Consider the following 17,978-nt stretch of genomic DNA (forward strand, 5'->3'; position numbering starts at 1 on the left):
AAATGATTGAAGATGTAATAAACGTTTCCAGAATTACAGATAAAAATGGAGGCTTGGAAATGGCCCGAAAATAGAGCGAGAGAACCATATCATGTTTAATACAATAAGGAAAAGAACTATGGAAAATCAACAATTTATGATAAACAGGGCACAGAGAAATGGTCTATTTTCTGTTCATCCGCCACTGCAACAGCTCAAAATGGGCAGGCTGGAGTAGAAAACAAACGTACCCGGGCCTCTAAGTACTAGCCTACAGGAATTTACCACAGGGGTACCACTAGTTTTTAGGTATGCCAGTCTGGTGCTCATGATCAAGGTATATCCAGTAGATGGCGGTAGTACAACTGTAAACACTGTGTAAACTTGAAGCAGAAGAAGAGCATCATTTTATTGATCATCATGTCGGTGTAGAAGGGAAGCAAAACTCCGAACAACCACCCTTGTTCCGAAACGGAGTCTGTAAAATGGCAGGCGAAGAGGAGAGGGGGGTGGTTCGTGTCAAAGTCAAGGTAGGAGGATTTAGGTAACAAATAGTCTGCCAGCGTCTTCTTGTTGGCTAACTAACGTTAGCAACCCCGTTATCCTGTTTATTGAATTGTTTGCCTCATGCTTCATGTTTGTCTGACACGTCGACAAAATATAACACCTGTGACATTAGGTGTACAACAATGCTCGTCGAGAGCGAGTCTGTGCCGAGGCGACTCGCTTATTGACAATTGTGTTTATCGTCAGCTTTGTCTGTTGTCACTGAATGCAGTCTATGACAGCTGGGGGTGCTAATCAATTCTTCCTCCTATCACCTTAATTACACCGGCTGACAGCAAGGTACAAGTTACACTTCAACAAAAATCTATAAAAGCAATATTAATATCCAACCTGACGCTAAAGCCAGATCGCTGCCCCCCTTCCCCCCCGAAATGGAGCTTACGTCACCTGCCTGCTCAGCAGTTTGCGTGAGCGTGTGCACGTCATGTTACCTGAAGCAGAGCTTGGACGTATCAGGCCTGCATCCATGACGAAAGCAGTACTAATATATTTTATTTAAAATGTTGCAAAAGGGTAAATATGGGTCAAATCGGATGATAATGTATATAATAAATCACCATAATATATACTACACACAGTGCTTTCTAAATACCTATGTGTATTGCATGCTGCTGCTGGGCAAGAATTAAATCTTAACATTTATCAACTCTAAACAGAACTAGTTGTGATATTATCTACTATGTGTGTGTGTGTATGTATGTATGTATGTATGTATGTATATATATACACACACACACACACACACACACACACACACACACACACACACAGTACTCATGCCCATTCGTAGAATGTAGATTTTTATTGTGAAGTACACTTTAAATCTCAGCATGCAGGAAATTTCTTACCTGGGTGTTGATACTGTTGTTGTCCGACAATGCAATTCCCAATGGAACCACTCACTCAAGAAAAATATATTTTTTTAAATAACTACAGTGGGGTGACAGCTTTGATGACAGTTTAAATAAACACGGTAAATAATCTTTGCAAAAACATTTTGTTAACTTTTGCACATATATTGTGTTCTATTGTACCATAAAGAGAAAATTATTATTGTATATTTTATGGTATTATCCCATAGTATGGAATTTTTTCCAAGCCATGTCATTCCCACATTATCATAATTTTTTTCCTACGTTTCTCACTTATGATAATTTAGAAATTGTGATTTAATGCGTTTCAGAAATGTGATGGGGTTCTACCTGTGGAGTTTCGCTCCTTTGCCGTTGATCCTCAGATAACATCACTGGAGGTCCTGCAGCACATACTAATCAGAGCTTTTGATTTAAATGGGTAAGAGTGGTCAGGCTGGCAAATCCGATGTACAGGCACAAAGGCTATCAGAGTTTGTACCAACAAGCATTACATGTCATTCTTTTTTTTTATCTATCAAACTAGGAAGAAGAATTTCGGGATCAGTTACCTGTCTCGCGATCGGAGTGGTGCTGAAATCTATATGTCTCTTGTGTCTGACTGGGATTTGGATGTTGCATTTGTGAGTGCAGCCAAACCATATCTACAGCTCAAGATGGACATAAAACCTTCAGAAGACAGTAAGAATGCCAGTGTATCCTTAAAGCAACTAACAAAATAAACAAAATTGCTGTGCCTTAAGAAGGAATCTCAGTATTAGCAGGAGAAATGATTACAGCAAGCAAAACCTGTTTCACTGTTCACATGGGGACCTAACTGTTTTAACACAGACTTGGACTTTAAAGCCCCTATCCAGTGTATTTTGGTATTTTTATGATATTTATGTTTTTCGGGGTCCTTTCCTGGCAATATTGATGAGCCACACCGGTTACCGAATATTTGTTGACAAATAACTTAGGCCTGGACTACACGAATACAATATATTCCTAAACGCACATTTTTCTGTCCAATTGGGCCTCTCAACCACACGAACACGGCGATTTCACCCACATAAACGGAGATATTTTTAAACGGATAAAAAAGTGGAGAAATAAAAAAATATCCGATTGAATGGATCCGTGTAGCGATGTTAAACGGAGCTGGTGTTGATGCGATGACGTCAAGCGCCTAGCGACAAGCCATTCGCACATGCGCATTGAAGCAAAACGGTTGTCCACAACAATGGCCTACATGTACCGGGCTATCTATGTGTGCTTTGCACTTTTAGGTCTCATCTCAGCTCTACACATGAACGTAACGTTGTTGCATCAACTGTACTCCACCAGTGCGCAAAGGCGTCTGCTGCGCCCAATATTACTGGATAGCCCCAAGCGTCCACGGTTTAAAATCCGCCAGAAACGCCGGTTTTGGGTCAGACCGGGTTGGACCAGCAAATGGTAGGACAATTTCATGGCAGGGGATGTGGTTGATGAGGAGTGGAAATAACTGCCGCCGTTTGACTGCTTCTTCTGGACCGTTTGACTACGCATGCCCATAACGTTCCTCTTCTGTGGTATCGGCCGGGCATGGCATTGCAGGCTTCAGAGGCGATCGTTTTCAGTTTTGCCTCTTCGTATGGACAGGGATATTTCTATGGTGTGGACAGAGTTTTTTTTTTAAAACGAGGACGAAAATATCCGCTTAAAAAAATATCCATATATGTGTAGTCCAGGGGGGTATTCCAGAAAGGAGGTTCAACAAACTCTGAGGCTAACCCTGAACTCCGAGTTGACTTACCCTGTGAAGTGAAACTTCAGTTTTCAGTTCCAGAACAGCTGATCTGAATTAGGTAAGTCGACTCTGAGTATGTTAACTCTGAGTTGAGCTCGTGCCTAACGACTAGTAAAAAGCCATCATCAATGGAGCTCCGATACTGTGATTCACCATGGCAACAGGGGAGAAAACAGGAAGCAGACATTTTCTGGGGGGGAAAAAAGTAACATGGCTGCGGCCGTAATAAAAATCACTGACAGAGTTTTAAATGCGGTCGTCTTTTCATTTTGAATTTAACATCACTTTCTTTTATATTAGCCTTTGAGGAAGTGGTTGATTGTTGTTCAATGTTTTGTTTTATTTTATTTTAGGCTATTTTATTTAATTTAAATCAGCTGAAAATGAAATAGGCTATAAAAACAGTCTCACGATGGCTCCTCACTTTGGTTTTATTTCACATATTAAACAAAGTAAATGTTTATTCAGTGGATATTTTAACTTGTAGTAGCTTTTACCACCAACAGATGCTGTTTAACACACATCTGTGTCCTAACATCCTGCTGAGTAGATGAACATGAAGTGGTGCTAACCTCCACCTCCACCACGTCCGCCAGAGGCAGAGGAGCTGGTCCTGAGTCAGCTCGCTGGGTGACCAGAGGCTGAGGGCGTCACTCACCCCCAGGACCCAACATTAGAGGCAGACACACACTTACTGTCTACAGATTGAACTAGAAGTCATTTAATCTTATACTCAACACACAACACAGACTTTGAAATTACGTTGCTGGAAAAAATACAATAGGCTATACTGATGGTTACTTTTGTAGCTATCTGTGGGAAATAAAGAAAGTCAAATGAAATGTGAGTTATTTCTCTTTTTCTGGCTGCTGGAAGGTGATTGATTAACCTGCGAAGTGATTAAAAAAAACAAAAAAAAACGAAGAGGATTGTTCAGATCTGAGAGCAGCAATGACGTGTGGCCTGATATTCGCTGTGCGGCCGGAGAATGAGAGCTCATCTTAATGAATCTAAATTCTCCTCCTGGTGTAAAACTATGTGAATTATTTCTGCTTCAACATGATCGGACTGAGAAGAAAAGGACAGCCGCTGTCAGACAGCTCCGTCAGACTCAGGGTTTCTTCAGGTAAACCTGCCAGTGAGCAGGTTAGGTTTGCAGAGTAAGTTACCGCAGTAACAGACCCAGAGTTTAAGTTACCTCTCTTTCTGGAGCTGAAAACTCACAAGTTTTGCTCACTCAAGTTTTCACAAAACCTGCTTTCTGGAATACCCCCCAGGCCTTAATTTTGTGCGCAAAGTCACAACATTTAAGCTGTTGTTAATATGGAATAATTATATATGACTATAGTAGAGTCTGAGAGTCGTTAGTCATCCTCCAACAGGGGTTATAAAAACAGCGTGGCCGTGGGTATTGTTTGAGTGGTCGAGCAAGAGAAGGAGAGATAACTACGGTGACTGTTCAGAGCATTGGGGGCAGGTTAGCAGAGAAGTTGTCTAGTGGCAAGTAATATACAGTACAGGTCACAGTTTGAAACTTCTATTAAATTCTTGGGAACTTGTAAAATCCTATTGCTGTACTCCAAATTAATTTTAAGTTATGGGTTAGGGGTCGGGGGTTAGGTTTTTTTTTTTTTTTACCAGAATGAAGAATCTGTCACTTTCAAAAATTCATATCTCCACTAGTTTTCGCTTTTTTTCTGTGTAGTATTAATGTAGTTTTAACAAATACAGAAGTTGTTTGGTCCTGAATTAAACATTTAATTAAATCATTCACCTATAAGTAACAAACCAAACCATTACAAGCTGTATCTTGCAAATTTCCAGAACCCAATGAAAAACAGGCTCAATAGGTATCAGACAGATGAAAAAAAAACCTTGAAGTAAACGCTGTACAAATATCTACTGATGAAATACAAACAATGAATGTGATATTACAGCCGGTAAAATGTGTGAAATAGCTCAGAGGGCCAAACTTACATTTTTTTTTACTTAGTAGTATTTGGAGTACGGCAATTGGTTTTTGCAAGGTCTCATGAATTAAATAGAAGTTACAACGTTAATTTTTTTGAGAAAATCCATGTCATGAATTGGGAAAGGTTCTGGATTTTGGTTGAGTTGGCATGGAATGACCCCAAGCTAGTGAAGCTGATCTTGCTAGAATGGCAGTTTGGTTGCATTAGTAATAGCTACTGACTATTAACCACAACCTCATTCTCTGTTTGAGAAAGAACATTGACCGTTAGACAGGAAGAAACACTGACTGGAGGGCGGCTGTAAGTACAAGTAAAAAAGGAAGTAGACCTGAGATAAATGATTGTTCAGTCTACTACTTTTTGTTTAACTGCAGGTCCTGTTATGGAGGACTGGGACATCATAAGCCCCAAAGATGTGATTGGCTCTGAGCAGCTTCTGGCAGAGAGGACTAGGTCTTTGGCATCTGCAGCTCTTCCCTTCACCCAGTCTCTACTGTCCCAGGTTCATTCATTCAGCTTCTCCAATCTTCCTTTCTTCTTCTACTCTATGAGTCATTGTCTTTGCTTATGCTCTTGTTTCATTTGTGTTCAGGTGGGCCGTACCCTGTCCAGAGTCCAGCAGGCCTTCAGCTGGTCTTATGGGGAGGAGATCAAGCCTTTCAAACCCCCTCTGAGTGACGCTGAGTTTCACAGTTACCTCAACGGACAGGGCCAGTTAACACGACCTGAGGAGCTCAGACTGCGGATTTACCATGGTGGTGTGGAGCCATCACTGCGCAAGGTGTAGCACCTGTGTTTAATTCCATCCAAGTCCCATCCTCTGCAGACTGCCAAATAAACAGGGTTGACTGTATAATGTGTATATGTTTATGGCTGTTGTTCATCAGTTGAGGATTAATTTGTGTATTGCGTGTTGTTGTATTAGGTTGTTTGGAGATACCTCCTGAACGTCTACCCTGATGGACTGAGTGGACAGGAAAGAATGGACTACATGAAGAGGAAGACAAGGGAGTATGACCAGCTGAAGAGAGAGTGGACAGCACGGGTCAGCCTCGAGGACCTTGAATTTATCCGAGGGAATGTTCTTAAAGATGTCCTGAGGACGGACCGGGCTCATCCATACTACGCAGGTTCAGAAGACAGTCCACATTTGACTGCCCTCACAGACCTGCTTACTACATTTGCCATCACACATCCACAGGTTTGTAGAGATGTTCAGTCAGTTAGCTTGTGATGTTAACTGCTTGTCTACTAGGGCTGTCACAATATCAGATTTTCACTCAACAGATTCTCTGGATCCCTTACATTAGGGCCGGAATCACACTACAGGAGATTCAGGCTGATTTTAGCCCAATTTCCCCCTCCCAACAGAGGTCAGAGGAGAAATCTGATTTGGGAGCATGGTCTGCACCGAAGTTCAGACCATCTGGTGTCTGGTAATGTGAGGGGTGGTCAGATCCAGTTGTAAACCTCCCGAACTGCCCGCCGACTAATCTGGGCCCCCCTGATGATATCAAACATGATAAATGTCTAGGATTTGAAATCAATAGCCAATAAAAGAGATAACCAGGAGCAAGCAATGGTTAACATTCTATCCCTTGTGGCTAAGGTTAGCTACTGTTGACAGATAAACCTTATAAAAATCTCACCTCCACAATGAGAACGCGTGAGGTACTGCATTGCTCTCTCTGACACAATAATTTAATAATATCCTGTAGTTTGTGCTAGGGGGTTTACCAACTAGTCAACTAATTGACTGCAGTCTGTGCAGCTAAAGCCACCAGCTAAACATGCATGGATGTGCTTCACTAAAGATGACACCAATTAAGCAGCAAAGTTGTTTAAAGTTGTACTGAAGTACAACAAGAACACATTATCTGTAACCATATTAAAGGATAAGTACCGTTTTTTACAACCTGGACCTTATTTCTGGCAAAACATATGGTCATTTACTCACCCAGATAACTTTGGTGTCATTCGGCGTCGTTCGGACGAAATTAGATCCAGTGTAGCGGCGATATATCCATATAATGGGAGAGACGGGGCAGCGACACACAGCCTCTATATAACGCATTATCTGCCACGAAACTAGTTCATTTCATCAATATTTTGTTATGAAATGCTAGCGCTATTCCCCTCTGAGTCCGGGCTCGTCCGTTATCAACATCCGGGGTCAAACTAGCAGTAGCAGCTACAGGTAAACAAGCCGCGCTGTCGCGGGTGCGCGCGCAGCTCAGAGACGACATCTTCCAGGTCAGAGGTAGTAGATCAGCCTACAGACCCCGGATGTTGACAATAGACGAGCCCGGACTCAGAGGCTAATAGCGCTAGCATTTCATAACAAAATATTGATGAAATGAACTAGTTTCGTGGCAGATAATGCGTTATATAGAGGCTGTGTGTCGCTGCCCCGTCTCTCCCATTATATGGATATATCGCCGCTACACTGGATCTAATTTCGTCCGAATGACACCAAAGTTATCTGGGTGAGTAAATGACCATATGTTTTGCCAGAAATAAGGTCCAGGTTGTAAAAAACGGTACTTATCCTTTAAGATGAAACACCTGCTTGCCAACTGCTGGCACAAGCAATAACGTTAGCACCAGTAAGCAACAAGCAGCTAGTTGTTAATTCTTACAGTGATATATTGTGCAAAACATAGATGCAAGATGCCAAAACATGCAGTGAGAGGCTATCATTTATGTGTTTACGTAATGTTTATGTCATGGCAACCTAGCTGCCGTTCTTTTGTTTAGAATAGCCAAATCGCTATTTATTTTCTTGAACTTTCTGCATTACAAAATACAATTTTCATTGTTCGCTAGAACTCTCTCAGCGTGTTTCCCTAGTGTGTGAAGCGCTATCATTTTCAAGTCTTGAAAGTCGCGTGTGCGTGTTTAAAGCTAGAGAGAACATCTGTGAAGATTCTCGTTGTGTGTGATGTAACCCGATTTTGGATTTTAAAACTCCTGTAGTGAGAACCTGGCCTTATTTATTTCCTCTTGTGCTTGAGAATGCTCGTACATTTGAAACCAAACAACAAACCCCTAGTGGTACATAGGTATAATTAAGGGCAAACCATTTCCTAAATTACAGATACACAAATCCACTGTCAACAAGATCACATTGAATAGACTGTAAAGTATTGTGACTGAATACGTGATTTTTTTTTTTTATTAGGAAAATAAAATAGATGTATTAATACAATCAAACAAAAAAATTACTTCAGAGTATTATAATGCAATTAAGTCCTTGTTTTTGTCTCATTGCTCTAGTACAACACCACTGAACGTCTAAATAAGGTTATATGCAGAAAAATCAGTGGGTAAATAGTAGAGGTGGGTGCAATTCATCGATGTGACGATGCATCGCGATGCGTCACATGACGATTCGGCATCGATTAATTAACGTCGATGCTTTGCTAGGTCCGCGCATTTAGACAGAAGGCGGCAAATTGGTGGTCTGTTTTGGTCCGCCAATTTGACGCCTCTGAGGGTACACTTAAGCCTAGTTTATGCTTCTGCGTCGCGGCAACGGCGTAGCTCCGTCGTCGACCCTACGCCGTCATTGAGCATTCGAAGTTCTGCGTCGAGGGAACGCGTTGTTCTGCAATTCACCGCCAAGCCGCTAGGGGGGTGTGGCTGTGTCTTTGTTTGGTTTCGGGGGGTTCATATCGGATTCCTTGGTTTTCTTCCAGTCAGACAGTAAACAATGGCAACTGAGATGGAGTGTAGGGGTCTGCGTTGACGACGTAGCTACGCCATCGCCGCGACGCAGAAGCATAAATCAGGCTTTACTGCCGCCTCCATTGCTATCTAAATCCGAGGCGTCAATGTGCCAGCAATTGTGGGACATAGGCGGAGGTGTCGATAACGTGCACTGTTGTGCGACCCGCAGCCGGGAGTTTTAAAACCAGGAAACAGCTGATCACAGCAGTCAGTTCATCACTTCATCCGCGGATGTCAAGATGAGCAACTGGAAAGCCGCTGAGATCCGGGAGATGCTACCGTCTCCTCGGTCTCTGTAGCTGACAGCTAGCAGACACAACCAAACAGCTAGTAGCTGCTGACTGTCAGCTGTTGTGTAGCGGCAAGCTACGAACGGTCGCTCCTTTAAAATTAAAAGCCCCCCGCTAAGAACCCAGTTCTAAAATCCAATGGGGTGCAATGTAAAGTTCTTATTTTGAAGACAACTTTGTTGTCACTGATAACTGCCCAACTTCGTGCTTCACGCCACGTCACGTCACATGTTTGCGCCTCATTAAATCCAGGGCTTGACTGTTTTCAGTGTTTTCCGCCAATAGAGGGGGCTCTCCTGCAAGTGGAGCTTTCACTGGTCAAAGTTAAGTAGGTCAAAGTGCAAATGTTTACATAGTCATAAAATAAAATATTTTGTGTCTTTGAAAAATACAAGTCAAATGTTCAAAAAACCTTGTTATTTACTTTATGAGTGTAGTTTTAGAGGAACTGAGTTAATTGATAGGCTATTTATTTACAAATATAGCCACAGATGAAGACGAAATCAATGGAAAAAAGCATTAAAAATTGCAATAATCGAAGAATCGTGGCCAATAATCGAATCGAAGCTCCCATAATCGAAATCGAATCGAATCGTGAGGTACCCTTGTTGGAACACCCCTAGTAAATAGCCCCTTTCAGCCCATTTTCAAGGCGGGAATATTGCGCCATTATTTCGCCTCGCTCTCTGTATAAAAGTTACAGGAGCGGAAAGGGGGGACAGTTTCATTCTGCCTCTGATTTACTGATGGTGATTATGTGATGTGATTATGAGCAAAAACCTATCTTTGTTGATGTCCATGATGCACAATGGGTCAGGATCTCGATACATAACACAATATAACAGCAACCATATAATTATACACAGCTTGCTGAGAAATGTTTAGATTTACAGGTGGAAACTGGGTGAAAACACAGCAAAAAATTACAGATCTCAACATTATGGTGGTTCCACAACACAGCTGCTTGCATCAGTGTGACAAAACAAAGGCGGTGTAGAGGCGCTCCTTCATTGCGGCACCATTGCAGAATTTCTGTCTGAAAAAGGCTGATGAGGCTGCTCAGGCCGAATTTTTCTGAAAACTGCAAGCTGTTTTTATTCATTAAAGCATGCTTATATCATTACATGATTTAGAATTCCATTCTTCTTTGTAAACTGTAGACTTCTGTAACATGTCACTGTGGATGTTTTGTTTTTCAGATATCGTACTGTCAAGGCATGAGTGATATCGCTTCCCCTATACTTGCAGTAATGGACAATGAAGCCCATGCCTTCATTTGCTTTTGTGGCATTATGAAGCGTTTGGAGGGGAACTTCAGGCCAGATGGGCAGCTCATGTCTATCAAGTTCCAGCATCTAAAGTTGCTTCTGCAGTACTCGGATCCTGAATTTTATTCTTACCTGGTGTCCCGAGGAGCTGACGACCTCTTCTTCTGTTACCGTTGGCTGCTTCTGGAGCTCAAGCGAGAATTTGCATTTGATGATGCTTTGAGGATGTTGGAGGTTACTTGGAGCTCCCTGCCCCCGGATCCTCCTGAAACCGAAGTGGAGCTTCTGGGACCACCACTAGAGACCGATGAAACACTGTCCTGCAGAGATGAGGACAAGACAGTTGAGATTTGCCTCAGAGATGACAAGGAACAAAAAGAAAAGCAGCGTAGGCGACATATGCTGAGGCCTTCAAGAGAAGAATCAGATATGAGCAGGAATGCTGCCATAGAAGAAATTGATGGAGGCGTTGGAAATGGAAGTGAGGGAAGTGATTCTGATATTCCTCAAGTGACCCTGGAAACGGCAGATTTGCTAGCTCCTCCTTTTGAGAGGCAAACTAGTTTTGGAGAGTTTAAATACTATTCTGCCCGAAATGGAGATAGTTTTGATATGGAGGATGCTGAGCAGCCACAGGGCTTTGTGGCTTCAAAGTCATTAACGAGCATCCCAACACGCCAGTCCACAGTTGACAGTGAGGATGACCAAGGAGAGAGAACACCTCTCATACAAAACTGTGACAATGGTTTGTCTCCAATGTCATCCCCTCCTCTCGTTCCTAGTGGCCTCCCAATCTGGAAAACAGGACCATCTGTCTCTCCCACATCTTCAGCTTCACCCTCCAGTTGGCCAGGTGCTTCTCCAGACTCTTCTCCTAAATCCCCATCCACAACCAGTGGAAGAGAGGCCTTTTCAAGAACTGTTCCAAAGGTATTGACCTCGTCTGCCCAGGTGCTCAGCAGTACAGAAATCAACTCGCCCACGACCCTCACTGTAAAAACATCTGTTGTGTCTCCTTCCCACACTCAGAGCCGATCCCTGCTGTCCTCACCCATTTTGTCCTTTGGAAAAGGCCACTCACAGTCTGTCAGCAGATCATCCTCCAACAATCTCCCTTCACCTGGAAACAACACACCCACTTCTTCGAAGACTGAGACTGCCAGCATCAAACCGTGTTCCCTGCCACCTCCTCAAGAGTTTGGCAAAGGCAATCCCTTCATGCTGTTCTTGTGCCTGTCAATCCTGCTTGAGCACCGAGACCACATCATCAAGAACAGCTTGGATTACAATGAGCTAGCCATGCACTTTGATCGCCTTGTGCGGCGCCACAATCTGAGCAGGGTGCTGCAGCGAGCCAAGGCCTTATTTGCAGACTACTTGCAGAGTGAAGTATGGGATTCAGAAGAAGGGGATGAGGTTAGCTCAGACTCCCCGACAACAGCTACTGCTGCTCAACCCTCCCCTTCTTCAACCATCTCTGCCAGGCCCATTTACAGCCCTTTAGCATCGCCTCAGTCATCATCTCGATACTCGACCTATAACCTTGCATCTACCATTCCCTCTCCATCAGCTCAAATTTCCCTTTCTCCCACTTCCTGATTACATCATGCATTATTGGCTTCCAATTCTCAGTGAACTCCTCAGTAGACTTTGGCCCATTGGAGGTGTCAGTCTTTTTTAGATGGCTTCCCACATTGAACCGGGCTGTTGATAATCTCATCATTCTGTGTATGCTTGAATGCATTATGCCTGTCTTTGTAATATTTAATTTTTTTCATCAACCTTTCAAGTTAAGCCTTTTTGTTTTCTGTCCTTGAAGAGGTGAGATGAGTGAAATGTTAAACCCTGTGATTCAGGAGTTTTTTTGTTTTATTATTTTTGCCTGAAGCAACAAAATTTAAGTCACTTGGTGCATTTAGCCTGTGTTGCCCCTTTATTAACTTTGTTTACAAGCTCATGTTATGTCCAGTAAGCCACAAACGTGTCTTAACTAAAGCACTCGAGTTACATAAGTTGGAAACATGAGGAAAAATACAAACCCTTGTTCATAAAGCATGTTTCAAAGGACTTTTACAGAAACAAGACTTGTTAACCAAAATTTAAGTCTCTCAGTCTGCAACAAAACGAAACAAAACAAAGCCAGCACACATATGCCATTTTTCGATTACATCTGCCGGCCTGGCTCTACTCGGTTTTACTCGGCGCAGCAGCCCTACACGGCAGGCTTTTGCATTCCCGCCACAACTGAGCTACTTGCTTGAAGCTGTCTTAAACCAATGATGCGCTTGTCTTGGTCCCCGCACTACTATCAAAAGGTCACCACTAACAAAGTGGCTCCACTATTTCAGTTACAAACACGTTTCATTTCAAATAACGTCTTCACAATAAAAGCCCCTGTTATTTAGTCATTTAAAAGCTTTCATTATGAAGCAGCATTCCAGGAAGGTGCTGGTGGAAAAACTGCTATATTGTACTCATCTAACCTTATGACCTGTACTGTCACCATTAACCTCAAAGGGTAAATCCACCCTAAATTTACATACTGTTGTGCTTAAAAAACTTCTGCCAGGGTGCTCCTTAGAAGTTTGTTCAGACAGAACACAAAGTGAATTTTAGATAGGGCACTGTTTCATACAAATTCGATTAAAGGGACGATATGTACAATATACCCAGAATAAAAAAATGCAACTGTGTTGCAGTGATGTCTAATGAAGTTAGCATGCTAACCAGTTAGCCCCAGCTCGTCCTGTCTTGGAATATCAGTTTGTATCTCAGGAGGCGATAGTTTGATGCCCCCATAGTTTTACCTGGGAGATGTATACAGTGGCTAATTTGCTACTATAGTCTAACAAGTAAACAGAATAAACTCACAAAATGTCAATAAAGGAAATATTTTTACATCTATTTTTCTTACTAATCAGAAAATTCAACAGTACACCTGAATTTAAGTTTCTCTCTTTTACTGAACTAAGACTAGCTTAATTGCCTCGTTAACTCATCATAAAACACTTCATTCAAACGCAACATCAACAAAATAAAACTCACCAAAACAATCTTTGTTTGTGTGGAAATAAATCCTCAATTCATAGAGCAAGATGTGAAAATATTCTGGCTCTACAAGCCGTTTTTGACGCTTCTTGCCTCTCCTGTACCTGCCTGCTATGTCTTCTCATCCCTGTAGTCATATTCCTGGTCAGAGCCATTGTAAGTCACCTCTGTACTGTATCAGCCCTGTTCACTGGGATTCAGCTGAGTCCAGTAGAGCTGAGCACTGTTGCCTGCGGTGATTTCCCCCATGACCCAACGTCGCCATGCAGGTAGACCCCTATCAGATAATATGGCCACTTAAGTAGCTCCACTGCTAACTGAGCTATGTTCTAACAGCAGCTAGTTGCTACAGCCAAAGATAGCTACAACAATGAGTATTGTGAGCAGTGGTTAGCAGTTATGCTGCCTCGTTTTGGAGCTACCTTTAAATTCTGGCCATTTCTTACAAATTACACCTTTGAGCTATAGATGGGCCAAAATGAATTGTCTTTTTTTTTATCCTGTCATCTTGTTGCCTTGACCTTAAAAACCTTATTCTGCAAAACAAAAGTTCCTAAATGATTATTGTTGTGCAGTTGGCTTATTGCTATTGTGAAAAAGTGGTTACATGATTTTATTGTTTCCCCAAGTGCAGTATAGGTTAGGTGAGGCAGATAGAGGTTTTACGCTACATTCAAACTACCAATATAAGAGATTTAAGGTCTGGGCAATGAGTATGTATCAGTGACCTGTTAGCTAAATCATTCTTAAACAGACACAGGGAAATGATTTTGTATGTATTGTTAAACCCTGTGATTAGTTTTCTGTCAGTCTGACACCTGATGAAAAGATGAGGATATTTCATGAAAAAGTCTCAAACCTGATCATTGGTACAAGGGTCTCTGTCATTTTTGTATTGATGACATCACAGGAAGTTGTGTCATCTCACCACGTTACACATTATGAAGATACATGGATGCTGTACTGTAGAGATCAGTTTGGTGTTTATCTGCATTTTGCAAATACCATTCTTTTGATGAACTGTATGTGCTGGACTCATACATTCAAATTACAACAGTAGTCATTAAGTACTGTTCATTATTTAATGCTGTGGTGGGTATTAAGTATAATTTTAGCACTTTGGGTATTGCAGCTTTCCCAAGCCTCTTTGCTCTGTTTTATGTATTATGATTTCAAAGAAACCATGGAAATATATGCCTAATCCAGGCCAATTTAATGCACAGTTGCAGGTATCACATATTGGCAGTCTTTATATTTGCTTTGTGTGGTTGCTGATGAGAGAACATCAGGTTCTAACCCATTCAGACGTTTTTCAAAGCATTAGAAACGTGTATTGTATAATGAGTATCTCCATTATTCCTCAGTGTGATAGAAATTATAAAGTGGAATAGGAAGTGATGTGACTTGACAAGGCCAATGGCAAAAATATCATACATTTTAGCAGAGAAGTGCCTCACTTGTTTGAATCAATAGCTTTGATTTATATTTTCTTTTGTGCTCTTAATGTGTCTACATTGTGTCATCATACATGCTGAATTTAAAGCCAGTCATATGGCTGAGTGATATTTGAATGAAATCATCACTGGACAGATGTTGTTAATTGACAGGGCTGAAGTGCTAAGGTTAAAAAAAACATAGAAATCCCAAATCTAACACAAGAAACGAACCAATCAGCAAGATTATGCTAATGTGGGACCATAACATTCATTTTTGTTTGTGTGTTAGTTTGTTTTCAAGTTATGACAGTGCCGATATGGTTTGAATTAGTGTAGTTGAAGCACTGTGTATGAATTGGTACAGCACTGCGGAGAGAAAGGGAAATCATTTGTCAAGTTTAGCCTTGTGTGTTCATAAATCCTAAGAAATACACTTCCTAGACAGTGAACCCAAATCATCACATTTTCTCCTAGTTCATGTTAATGTTTCAGGCTTCACTAACCACCACAATCACACTCAGTGGTCACATGACAGTGGTTATCAACTTGACATGTCAACATATTGGTCACGTGCTGCAAACACATCCCCTTTAATCGTGGCTTAATGTGGAAAACCTGGCCACACAGGTTGATAACTGCAGAAGAGTATTAGAGCCACTTTTAAATTTTTTAGTTCTGACTTTAGTCAGATTTGTGTCATCAGTCATGTCTTTGAATGCAGAATTCGTACTTTAAATGCAAAATTGTGTGAAAAAAGTCAAAGCTCAAATACATTTTTCATGGCGGCACTAATCCTCTTCCGTACATAACCAGTGTCATGTGACTGCTTAGCAAGGTTGCAGTTGTTAGGGTATGTGAAGCCAGATATCGAAAAGATAGTTCCTTGGTATGTTGAGATGGCTTCATAGTCAGGCCTCTAGTTAGGTGTGTAGCATAAGTTACCATGGGTGAACGACACAGGTTAGAAGTGAACCACTGCTGTAACCCTGACACCCCAGAGTTAACCACAAATCGGGCTTTGTCGTACAGGCCTCTGGACAAAGTCAGGGGGGCATCTTAAAATTGTCCAGTTTCTTTGTTTTCTTGGCATTATTTACCATTATTCTTTGTTTTTGAGTGGCCTATATAAAATATTCTCCATAGTCTGCAAAGCAGAAGTGTGATGCTCTTTAGAAGGACCCTTGTGATTCTTGTGGTTAGTACTCTTACATTTGGTTTTGCCTCCTTTTGTATATCAGTATTTAATAGCATATTTAAAAAGAACTGAAGTAACTGGGCTAGCTGGACTATGAGCTGGCAATATGTGCATTTTTAAAAAAAAAAAAAAAAAAAAAGATTTGTTTATCTCATTAAATTATATATGTGCACAAAAGTTAAACTTTTTAATCATAAAACACTCAACAATGTTACTGATTGTATATTGAACACAAATAAATAATCAATGCAACTGATTGTGTTAAGGATCATTGTGATTTTTTCATTGACTGAAACAAAAATGTGTTATTTGGATTGTGATATCACCTACATTGTGAAAACACCTAGAATTCTTGGGTGATTGCAGTAGTCATGAGATGACAAATCAGCTAAATCATATAGAGCTGAAATTGTAGAAATGTTTGCTTTGTTTGACTTACACTAGACTTACTGTTACACTCACCAACAAGACTTCAAGTGAAACAATGTAACATGAGAGAAGAATCACCACAAAACAGTTTAATCCATCAGTAACTAGAGTGGCACTCAGTGGAGTGCATACCTCTGCCATGTCCAACAGTCTCCTTTAATTTAATCAAGTCCATGTTGTTACCTTTCTGAGTTCCCGTTATTTCAGCTGCACATTTGTGTGTTTCTATCCACAGTTGTTACCACGGTATAGACTACCCTCTATGAAAACATTTAAATCTGCTAGATCTAGATCTTTATGAGGATCTGCATCAAATTGCACTCACTCATAGATATCAGCCACTTAAATATACCTCATTTATTTCATCCAGATCCATGCGTTATACAGAATTAAAGGAATAGTTCACTCTAAAACAAAATTCAGTCATTATCGACTCACCCTCATGCTGATGAGAAGTCCGGTGTAGTTTCTTATTCCTCAAAGTGCAGCTGGAGACCCACAGGGGTACTCTCCGGCAGGAATAATCCATATAACGAGCAGCGGGTTCCGTAGTGCAATTGGCTGTGAGGGAGACTCGCGTGAACGCGGAGCGTGCCTCCTGGCAGATGTAGCATAGTGACTGTTTTGGCTTGAAAAATGTACTAAATGACGTCGTTTCGAGTAAACTCTGGATGTCGCCACTTCAGGACACTTGGATTGCAGCGGACGAGCAGTATGGAGGAATATTACAAAGTTTTTGTGTAGTTTTATGGACCTTTTCCTCTGGGTCGCCACTTATGCTCGTTATATGGATTATTCCTGCCGGAGAGTACCCCCGCGGGTCTCCAGCTGCACTTTGAGGAATAAGAAACTACACTGGACTTCTCATCAGCATGAGGGTGAGTCGATAATGACTGAATTTTGTTTTAGAGTGAACTATTCCTTTAAAAGTTCCAGAATTAAAAAGAGTTAGGGGGTTAATGGGTTCTATTCTGGGCTGAGACCCATTCTCCATTTAAGTTTTGTGGAACTCCGTTCAATAGTTTTTGTGTAATCCTGCTGACAGACCAACAAAGAAACGGACACAGGTGAAAACATAACCTCTTTGGCCGAGGTATTAAAACAATATCTTGTTCAGTTCAGTACATGCAGGCGCTTTGCTGCTACCGTCTGACCTGTAGGTAAAGATAGATATCGCTGTGTAGCAGACATTACTGAGTCAGTTTGCCAACTTTGACTGAGTGCTTCGATCCCTTTACAATTTAATAATTATCACTTGAAGCCGCAGCAGCCGCTGTTCAGTCAAAGCTCTAAAATAGGCTGCCCAAAGTGGAGCCCGCAGACCAAAGTTGGCCCGCCCTGAGATTTGCCAGATGTTTCTAGCAAAAATATAATAAAAATTAATCAAGCATGTATTTAAAAAATATAATTAATTTTTTGTG

General features: G+C 41.4%; 1 protein-coding gene across 2 annotated transcripts; it reads left to right on the forward strand.

Moving 5' to 3' along the window:
• Nucleotides 1-347: 347 nt before the first annotated feature.
• On the forward strand, nt 348-16,385 carry tbc1d25 (TBC1 domain family, member 25). 2 transcript variants are annotated; one of them, XM_084367400.1, is made up of 7 exons: nt 348-509; nt 1,730-1,839; nt 1,945-2,099; nt 5,537-5,664; nt 5,755-5,943; nt 6,088-6,363; nt 10,381-16,385. In XM_084367400.1, the coding sequence occupies exons 1-7, from the start codon at nt 465-467 to the stop codon at nt 12,046-12,048; spliced, it is 2,571 nt and encodes an 856-aa protein (XP_084223526.1). In that variant the 5' UTR covers nt 348-464; the 3' UTR covers nt 12,049-16,385. The 2 variants fall into 2 exon arrangements, with proteins under 2 accessions (XP_084223526.1, XP_084223525.1); XM_084367399.1 differs by having other exon boundaries at nt 5,537-5,943.
• The last annotated feature ends 1,593 nt before the right edge of the window (nt 16,386-17,978 follow it).

This window comes from Pagrus pagrus (assembly GCF_965226575.1).
Source record: "Pagrus pagrus genome assembly, chromosome: 11".
Classification (NCBI taxonomy): Eukaryota; Metazoa; Chordata; class Actinopteri; order Spariformes; family Sparidae; genus Pagrus; species Pagrus pagrus.